This window comes from Gymnoscopelus microlampas (assembly GCF_963454915.1).
Source record: "Gymnoscopelus microlampas genome assembly, chromosome: 16".
NCBI lineage: Eukaryota > Metazoa > Chordata > Actinopteri > Myctophiformes > Myctophidae > Gymnoscopelus > Gymnoscopelus microlampas.
In genome coordinates this window covers 31,717,334-31,728,407 of record NC_139953.1, presented here as the reverse complement: position 1 = coordinate 31,728,407, position 11,074 = coordinate 31,717,334, and the positions used below count along the sequence as shown (strand labels likewise).

General features: G+C 43.0%; 1 protein-coding gene across 1 annotated transcript; it reads left to right on the top strand.

The window, feature by feature from the left end:
• Positions 1 to 6,729: 6,729 nt before the first annotated feature.
• Positions 6,730 to 8,775, top strand: LOC311062946 (dynein regulatory complex subunit 7-like; the record flags this gene model as incomplete). Its single annotated transcript, XM_084082166.1, has 1 exon — positions 6,730 to 8,775. One exon carries the CDS (start codon positions 6,730 to 6,732, stop codon positions 8,773 to 8,775), a length of 2,046 nt encoding a protein of 681 aa, XP_083938292.1.
• Between the last annotated feature and the right edge of the window lie 2,299 nt (positions 8,776 to 11,074).

The window sequence follows — 11,074 nt, the reverse complement described above, 5'->3', positions numbered from 1 at the left end:
TGCTAGTGCAGCAACAGAGATGGCCCTCCCTTCCACCCTTGTCTCCGAAGTGTTGGGGAGGAACTGGCACCATCAAAGAGAACCTAGTCTGTGATTTGTTTTATATCTTTTTATTGCTCTTAGATTATAAAAAACGTGCACATGACATCAATTTATGTTTATGGAGTGTCATCAGAAGAACAAACTGACTAGAGAAACATGCCTTTTGTTGTTGCATAACGTGCAAGTGTTTTTTTATTTATCTACTATCTCCTGATTAGAGAGGTGAGGGAATGGCCACAAGGAAGGTCAGAGGGAAAATAGAGGCCAACCTACTGAATCAACCTGTTTTATTCTATTTCTTTGAATAACCGTGTAGACATTATTTTCAGTTATATAAATTAGGCTTAATGTTCATTTGAAACAGCCTCTCCTCCTTTCAGAAATAAGATCCCTGGGGTTCTCATGGTGTAATAATTTAGATGCATTCTAACCACTTGAAACCTTGCATCCCTATTCTGTATCATGTTGACTCCGAACTTGGGCAAGGTTTCAACACAATCACAGCTCCATTGACTTACATTATAAAATGGAAGTTAAATATTTCAAAAGATACAAAACTTGTACTTCTGTGGCCTATAAGGTCTGGAATATAGTAATTTGAGGGGCAAGGCCACTTTGCCTATGTTATACATTTTTGGAGTGGACAAAGGTCAAATGCAAGGGCAGAAATGCCATCAAATAAAACAATGATTTTAACATAACTGATTTAATATTATAGTATAACAATCAGTGAAATAAATTAGCTGTATGTTTCAACTAGTCAATACCCGGGGATGTGCTCACTCAAACCATGTGCAGGACTTTAGTTGGGACTGCAACTGGCACTGCAGACCCCGTGGCAAAAATACTAACAGCTTAAATTTGCAAAGTTACAAATCATCTTTCACTTACTTTTAAGATATCAACCGAGAACTGCCACACAACTGTATAAAAGTCCCAGTCCATCGACTGGTCATGTCAGTCATATGTCAGTTTTGTGATTAAAGATGCTGCGCTTAAAGCACTTTGACCACACAACTCTAGATATTAGTGCAAGTCTACAGTATATAGGCTATATGTGCCCAGTCTGCTTCTTTCTACAGTATGTGTTTGAATCGAAGTCTATAATAACTTTGCACCATAGAGCCAGTTCTGTTTCTTTCTGCATGCTAGGAAGGTAGTTTAAGGTACTCACATAATACAGAGGATTTCATGGCCTCATGAAGAGAGCACAATTAGACAATTGGAAACACCTGCTGCCAATCAATTAACATTGGCACTGCTCTCTGGGTCACTCATAGCTCCACCCACAGCATCTTACTTGAGTGAGAGTTCACAAAAATGCTAGTAAAGAGCTTAAATTTGAGAAAAGTGGGGCATCAAGGACACTTGTGGCCTCAGGCATGTATCATTTTTTGAGGGACAGAAGGCCAAACGGAAGGGTGACTGTGGCCATGGCCTCCATGAAATTTCTGACCTGGTCCTCGCAGTGCATCTCAACGTTTGTAGGTAAGTTTGTAGATCACTCTCGATTTTATATCCTACATTTGTTGAGTGACATTCAAATGATTTTGTCATTCCGGTCAGTAGAGGTTCGTAATTTTTTTATCACCCACTCTTTTACACCTGTAATCGTGTGAGGTGACAAATGTGTCTGTGTGAGAACGTTTATTCTGATCTTGAGTGGTTTGTATACCTTTTCTCATTAAATAGGATTTGTTTCAGGTGAGCACCTAAGCCAATCGCAACGTAAAGACTTGGACGGGAATGGCTGCCATGCATGTAGAGTTGCTGATTCAAGACAAATTTGGAGTGGTCTCTTATTTTATCCAGAGCTGTATTTGGCAAGTCTGTGATCTAACAGAATTTACTCTTGGACTGTGTCAATAATTCTGTTTAAACGGGCAATTTGGGTTAGCTTGATAACATTGTTTCTGTGTGTTTGAGCCGAGAGATTGCGGCACACACAGAACAGCGCGAGTGGGGGCAGAGTGACACTGAGACAGACAGATCGATTAACCAATAGAGGCTCCTCCTTTTTGCCCAGGAAGGTACATGTGTGCATCCATTCCAGACTCCTGATATACTGTAACAACAGAGGTTGCCTAATTGCAGTCTCTTATCTCCAGTCAAGGACAATTCACTCTTGGAACCCGGCCAAAGCATACTGTCTATCTTCACAGAGCTTAGCTTATCTCTGCGCAGTCTTAGCTTGACTGAACGCTTTGTTCATTATAGCCCCACACGTGACAATGCAATACAGTCATCGCCATGCTGGCTTGTGGTGGACATTTAAAATATATATATATATTGCCACGGACATACAAAATGAGTGGACAATAATATTACCAGAAACAGATAAAGAGCTAGCCCTAACAGGTCTGTAACTAAGAGAGTTCCATTTGTGCACTCACAGAGTTATGGTGGTCCTTTTTGAGAACCACTAGTGCTAGTGGACTCCTAATGATAGTGTCATAGTAAATCAGTGGCATACATATTCTGAAGAAAACCTGGAGACTTGACATTAGTGGCAGCGGTGGCCTAGTGGTTAGAGGGGCGGCCTTGATACCGGAAGGTCCCTAGTTCGATTCCCCAATTCATCACATCAATCATGAATCACCGCTGAATAGCCCTTGAGCAAGGCTTCCATGCAGGGTCCGGCTGGAAACAAGCTTCGTGCTTAATCCGACACCCTGGGTAAACAACAAACTTTGCTTTGCTTACATTCAGTAATTGGATCTCATGATCAAAATAAGATCATTATGGTGTGTAAAAAAGAAAATCAAAAAAATCCCACGGACATGGCCACGTTTTTTCCACGGACACATTTTGTCCGTGTATGGGCATATTGATGACCCCTGATGCAATACTATGACAATCATGAATCACCGCTGAATAGCCCTTGAGCAAGGCTTCCATGCAGGGTCCGGCTGGAAACAAAAAATCCCACGGACATGGCCACGTTTTTTCCACGGACACATTTTGTCCGTGTATGGGCATATTGATGACCCCTGATGCAATACTATGACAATCATGAATCACCGCTGAATAGCCCTTGAGCAAGGCTTCCATGCAGGGTCCGGCTGGAAACAAGCTTCGTGCTTAGTCCGACACCCTGGGTAAACAACAAACTTTGCTTTGCTTACATTCAGTAATTGGATCTCATGATCAAAATAAGATCATTATGGTGTGTAAAAAAGAAAATCAAAAAAATCCCACGGACATGGCCACGTTTTTTCCACGGACACATTTTGTCCGTGTATGGGCATATTGATGACCCCTGATGCAATACTATGAGAATCGTTGCATCGCCTTGCTCATGGACAACAGGTTTCCAAAGGCGTGGGAGTCTGGTTAACCAGTGTGGATTTGAGACTGTCCTGCATTGCTTATTGTGGGGAATAGGAGTTTCTAAGGCAGTGGTTATCAAACTTTTACATGCCCCACAAATATCCATTGCCCCATCGCTATTGCAGGGGGAAAAGCCTGGAATTGTACTGCATCCCAAGTGCATTAGACACAAGCAAAAATAGTTTGGATGCATAATGTTGTCATCAATGTCATGTATATGAGATTGTAAAGCATCTGGCGTACATTACCCTTTACTACAACGAGTGGAGGACGGAAAACTGTCAGGTATAGAGGAAGACAAATGCATGATGGGTTCTTCCGAACAAAAGCAGTACTAAACATTAAGAACAAGCAAACGTAGACCAGAGTGTACTGAAATGGCCTGGTATCACCAAGGTCCAGTAGCAGAGATGTGCATACAGTAAGATTTAACTTACATCTTATACCATGATATATGTCTGATCCAAATGTGGCCACGAAAGTGGCTTTAGCCCAGCACGTTGTGTCCTATATGGTGTGAATAATATTTTATTTGCATAGCGTTTTTCAAAACAATGTTACAAAAGTGCTTAACAGATAAGGTTCAAATTAAATAACAAACACACAGCCACCAAGATCCAGGTAAAGTACAACTACGATAAGGTTCTATAAAAGGATTAAGAACTGCCACGAGACAGGATAAAATTAAACAAACAGACAATAAAAGACAATTAAAATGAACACATTAAGGAAATAAAAGAGATAAAATAGTTAACATGAATAAACATAGAAATAGGAGAGCATTGAATTTAAGCAATAAAATAATAAAACAAAAGGAGTAATAAGAAATGGATCATAAAATGGTTGTCTTGTAAAAGTACTGTAAGTTTTGAGAACATTTTTTAAAAGATCATCCTGACTTAGCTCAGGCAAGTGTTCTTATAGTGAAAGCATGGTCACCCTTAGATTTGAGTCAGGATTTTGGAACAGTGAGCAGAGCTATGCCAGAAGACTGCAGACTTTAATCGTTATCAGCAAAATTGTAAAATCCATTTTAAAACATACAGTCAACCAGTGGAGAGAGGCCAGGATGGGTGTGGTGTGGTTCCATCTAGTTAAAAGTCTTGCCATTTTGGACTAGTTGGAGGCATGAAATGGTTTTCTGAGAAAGTCCAGAGTACAAAGGATTACAACAATCTGATCAAGATGAGATAAAATCATGGATGACCCTCTCAAGGTCAACTGAGGATAAACAGGACTTGATCTTCAAATGGTCCTTAGCTGGAGGAAAGCTCGGCTGTCAGAGTCAAATATCACTCTCAGTATAGAAGCACCCTGTTTAACATGTTGGTAATGCTGCCAAGATTACGCACTGCATAGTGCTGGTTATGTCTAATAGCCCTCAACCAGCAGATTTATTGTCTTTAAGCTGGAGGAAGTTCTTCGACATCCAGCACTTTATTTCGATGAACAAGGATAGGTAGGTAGGTGGGTAGGTAGGTTTATTCAATTCAATTCAATTCAAATGAGCTTTATTGGCATGAGTAAACATAGGTTTACATTGCCAAAGCAAGTGTCAAAAGCACAATAAAACAGTTAAGAGAAAAAAAGGGGAAATATGCACATTGGGAGGGGTACAGCATTGTATATACAGAGCTATGTCATATTGCAACTTGGAAAAACTGGCTTAATTCATGAAGAATGAGGCATTGTAATGACATACGCAAGCTTTGGTTCCATGTAAGTCAGCCTCCGAGCAGACTTGAGAGAGCAGACCTCCCGCAAAATTAACAAACAATTAAAGATTAGAATTATTATAAGAAAATAACTTTTTGGCTGTAAGTGAAGACGGTGTGCAGGATTTCTTTTTTCATGAATGAGAAAAGGAAATGTCTTTCTCTTTTACTTGTGTGAAAGTTTCCTTTTTAACCACTTAAACCCTGTTAGACTTTGTTAACTGGAGTTGGCTCGTTTCTTTTTTCCGTCCTTAGCAAATATCTTAAATTTGCCCAAAATAGCCGATCTACAAGCAAAGTGTTGCATTGTGACGCCTTGTGAGCTTGTAGATCTGCTATTTTCACTATATTTGTAATAGGGCTTCATTCATAATCAGTGTTGGGATTAATGCGTTACAAAGTAGCGTGTTACTGTAACGCCACGACTTTTTGCTGTAACTAGTAACGTAACTAGATACTTTTTTCCAGTTCGGTAACACATTATAGTTACTGACATTTTAATGTCCGCATTACTCGTTACTTTATGTGAAAAGCGCAGGCAACTTCAGAGGATTAAAGGTTCATATGATTCGACTTCTATTCTCACACTAGCTGTTCTGCTATTTTATATAAATTAAGCCTAATTTATTAGACTGTGCAATAATGTAATATTGTGTGTGAGGCATGTATCTTACCACATGGTTCACACTCGATGATCAGTTCTCTTGCACGCTCTTCAAAAGAATTGGCCTCCTGGTGGCACTATAAAAGCTGATTTGAAAAATGCAGGGCAGATGTTTTTCTTTGGCGTCTAGGGAGTGTGCGTGCAAAGTTTCGTGCTGATCGGCCCAGTCATTGGTAAAAACGCGAATCGGTCTGTTATAGTGACACCCTGAGGCCGATTTGAAAAATATAGGGTGGCATTTCATCATCAAATATATGCATTTACATGAGTAAATGCATATATTATGCAGAAATGCAAATAATACATAAAATGTGTCATTAAAATTGGGAAATATTTACAAATTTGAAAAGGAATTCAATTAAATAGTCTACAGTACATTATAGACTAATCACACGGGCAATTGTCATTGCACAAGGTTATGCATCCGTTGACTGGCATTGCAGACAAGCCTTATTTTGTTCACAAAGACAATGAGAAAATAGCATTTGAGAAACACTTGAATTAACATTACTGTCAACATGGAACTGCTTCAGTGAACCAAAGGATATAGCCTAGGCCCGCTGGGATTTCTCTAGTGTGAATAGTAGATTGCTCACAACTACTCATGACGACACGGTGACTCTGACCATTATTTTTGAGTGGTGCCAACCACTCCTATATCTGACTTTGTCTGTGTGTCTGTCCGTATGTCCAATAAACAAACATTGATGACAACATCAATACGGGGCTCATCAAAGGCACCACTCTCTTCACACAGGGTGTGATTTTTAATATAATGTTTACAGTCTATGGCTGCACATAGTTCCAACATCGCAATGTGATTGGCTGAGGCTATATGTACGTCATGCATCAGTCAACCAAGTGGTACTAATCAGCGAGTTGAGTGATCACTGTTCATTTTCTCCCTATACACGATTAGGTAAATTAACAGAGGAAAGGTGTTGCTCACTGTCCAGTGTAAATCTACATGTCGTTTACATGTCAGAGACAATCAGGGAATTGGATCTGTCGAAATGTCCGCCCTCCTACAAGGAAAATTCACCTCTGGAGACTCGTCTGTTGGAAATCTCTGACGTCTTCCAATGTCAGTACATAGACATATATCCAGACCGCAAACCTTTACTGCTCGGCTCCCTCAATGAGTGTGGGGTCAGGAAGTTTGTGTCTACCACCCTTCGGCCCAGGCTGCTGCCCTGCCAAGAGCTCTACAGTTGGGAGGGCTGTGCCTCCTTTATAGCTGACCACCTGATACTGGAACATCTGGATTCCTCCATCAGCCTGCCGACATATCTATTCTCCCCCGCCTTCGTGTTACAGAACCAGAAGGGTACGTGTTTTGACTTCTCCACACTGCTGTGCAGCTTGCTGATAGGCGCTGGTTACAATGCTTACTGTATCAGCGGATATGCAGATAAAGAGATGTGCCTGCTCAACCAAGATATGGAGGATTGCCCCCTCCTGGTCACAAAAAGACAGGTGACGAAACAGGAGGAGGTCCGTGCTGCACTGGTGGAAGGGCAACAGGATAGGCGACGATTACATCGAAGTCGTGAAAGGCGCCCTTCAGAGCCTTTGCTGGTCCACTGCTGGGTGCTGGTGTTATTGGGGAGCCGGAATGTCGAAGAGAACTTCTTCATTGATGCACTAACTGGGAACAGCTACTCCACAGCTGACGAGCACTTTCTCGGTGTAGAGAGCGTCTGGAACCAGCACAACTACTGGATCAACATGCAGGATGGCTGCAGGAATATGGTGTATAACCTGCAAGACATAGATATGTGGGAGCCCTTGCTGTACAGCTCAGCCAGCGAAAAGCTGACACTCAACGTGTCGAGAAAGGTTGAGGAGGATGTGGAAGAGGAGGAGGAGGAGGATGATGATGAGGCTCTCAATGCCAATAAGGATGAGGGCAAGGCTAAACATTTAAAGGATTTTGTGATGCCCCCATCCTGGGTCAGCAAATTCAAAGTCTCCAAGAAAGATATTGACACACGCTACCCAGGGGGAAAGAAGGTGACCCACTACCGTAAAGCCAAATTGGAGAGGTTTACACCCTATCTGCTTTCAAACGGACTGGTCACGTGTCTCACCACTTTCAAAGACTTGAAATGCACCCAGCCCAGCATAGTGAAGGAGTGGTTCCAGCACAGACATGACCACTTGGAGCAGAAGGAGAGAAATCTGAGACCGACAGACAAGAGCATCACGTTCGAACGCTTCACACCTGGTCGTAGCTTCTGCCTCAAACACCATAGGTATGTGACTCCAACTTCAGAGACAACTCAGGAGATGGAGTTCTATGGGCATGTGCGCTCAGATGGGCTGGTAAGGAGGGTGCAGCTGCCAGGGGAGATGACAGAGATCTTTGAGGACAGAGATGACTTCCTCTACTACCGCTTTGTTGTCCCCGGGCTGGGTAATGGACCAATAGAGAAAGTGGTAGATCGATTCCATAGGAATAGATTGAAGGTGGCCAGTGAAGATGTAGCAGAGAAAGTGTTCCTTCTGGTTGATGAGCGCATTGAGGTGACCTATCACTTGGAAGATGAACGCATTATCCCAGAATTCAAGAACTTTATCAAACTGCAAGAACCAAAACTAAACATGAGTGCCTACACGTTTCAGATGCCGCTGGATCTGATACAGGAAGAGGAGATGGTTATTAAAGCAATCAAAGAATCTGAGACGGAGGTGAGAGAGATCCTATCTTCCCGAGAGAAGGAGGAAGAAGGCATTAAGCTCATATTATCTGTTTACAATGACAAGATTCCAGAGACCCAGAGACCCAGAGACCCCCAAGAGGAAACGAAGAGTCTCTTCTCAGAGTCTCAGAAGCAGTTGAAGGAGATGGCCCAGAATATGACGCCATTGGTGGCAGAACAGTGTCAGGGGCAGGAGCAGGCCCAGCTTAGTGGTCCAGGGACTCTGTCCCAAGAGAGGAATATGGATCTACAGGCAATGGAGGAGTGTCAGGAAGAGGACAAGGCCCAAAAGGAGAATATGTTAACATTGGTGGAGTGCTAGGAGCAGGAAGAGAAGGCTGAACTTGGCAATCCAGAGACTCTAACCCAATATGAAAAATAATAAATTAAATTAAACAAGACAATAAATAATAGGTAACAATTCTCAGTATTGGTGTGTCAATCAATAAATATTCACTGTATCTAAAAAGGCACACCGATTGGCTGTCAGGACGCAAATAAGGAAGTGAACGTCACTATCTTTCATGCATTCGCATTGCCCAGTTCGCCTCATTCCCTGGCGCCATCCAATGCAGCGTCACGTCAACTTGCGTCTTTACATTGACTTACTTTGCAATCGCGCTGCACAGAAACATATCTTCACCTCCTGTGTGAACACACCTTAGGGCTATGAGGCTACAGCATATAGACTTAGAAAATAAATAAATCAATACAATTTAAACATGTGTCTCGAGATCCACATGAGAAGGGCATGGATCCAATGTAGATCGCAGAGTTCATCTATGACATCAGTCATAGATGACATATTCATAATGTGTGATTCCAAATTTGGGCAAGGTTTCAGCCCGATCATCGCATTGCCTTCCATTACAAAATTAAAGTTAAATATTTCAAAACGTATAACATAATTAGTGAAGATATTTTGGCCTACTGGCAGTGTGCAAATGAAATGTGGCGCTAATAAGTCCAGCAGTTTGTGAGATTAGCTTGGGACACACAGACCGACCCTCTTTTAGACAGCCATCCACCTGCGGAGCCATGCCGTAAAAAAGGGAAACAAAATAGGGTCTAACAATGGCGTGGCCTCCCGGTGGATCTCTGACGGCATATTGATGACGTCAGTCTTTCTCAAAGATGGTAGGACAGTGGACTTGATTTAGATTTTTTTTTAAACAAGATAATAAATATTCAGGGATGTACGTCCTTGGTCTACATACAAGAGTGCACTAAGAAATTTGGCACGGATCGGTCCAATGGACTGCGAGATTAGCCGCAGACAAACAGACACTCTTCTAGATAGCTTGACCCCTAGGTTTCACTGAAAAACACATGTGATACACGCAGAGCAGAGGTGTAGCAATGCATAGCCCTATCCTCTTTCATCCAAATGGTCACTTCTGACTACAGAAATGCCATGATAGTGGCATATACTTAATAAATATGCCGATGGTCAATTTGCTAAACTCAAGGCTTCCAAACGGGTGCCGTCAAGGTGATTATGATCATTATTTTTTATATGGCATGCAAGTAGTTCCAACCCCAAATAGTGATTGGCTGAGGCTATGTACGTCATGCGTTGGTCGACCAAGTGGTACTAATAGACAAGTTGATTAATCTCCGCTCATATGATATTAAGCAAACCACTAAAGGAGAAGTGTTATTCACTGTCCAGAACAAATTTACATGTCGGAGACATTCAGGGATTTGGACCTGTCTCAATGTCCCCCCTCCTACAAGGTCAACTTGCCTCTGGAGGGTCGTCTGTTGGAGATCTCTGACATCTTCCAATGTCGGTACAAAGGCCTCTATCCAGACCGCAAACCTTTACTACTGTGCCCCCTCAATGAGTGTGGGGTCAGGAAATGTGTATCTACCACCCTTCGGCCCACGCTGCTGCCCTACAAAGAGCTCTACATTTGGGAGGGCTGTGCCTCCTTTGCAGCTGACAGCCTGTCACTGGAACTCCTGGATCCCTCCACCAGCCTGCCGACATACCTGTTCTCTCCCACCTTCACGTTACAGAGTCACAAGGGCAATTGTTTTGATTTCTCCACACTGCTGTGCAGCTTGCTGTTAGGCGCTGGCTACAATGCTTACTGTGTTAGCGGCTACGCAGATGAAGAGATGTGCCTGCTCGGCCAGACTATGCAGGAGTGCCCCCTGCTGGTCACAGAAAGAGAGGAGATGGAACTGGAGGAGGTCGATACCGAACAGCTGGAAAGGCCGCAGGAAGCTCAACCATTACAGGAAGAGCCTGAAAGGCCCCCTTCAGACCCCTTGCTGGTCCATTGCTGGGTGCTGGTGGTATCGGAGAACCGGAAGGTAGAAGAGAACTTCTTCATTGATGCACTAACTGGGAAACGCTGCTCCACGGTTGACGCGCACTTTCTCGGCATAGAGAGCATCTGGAACCAGTACAACTACTGGGTCAACATGCAGCAGGATGTCTGCAAGAATGTGTTGTATAACCTGGAAGACTTAGACATGTGGCAGCCCTTGCTGTACAGCTCAGATAGTCAAAAGCTGACACAGAACGCGGCAAGAAAGGCCGAGAAGCTCCGTCAGCAGCAGCAGGAGGAGGAGGAGCTCCGTCAGCAGAAGGAGGCGGAGGAGGAGGCGGC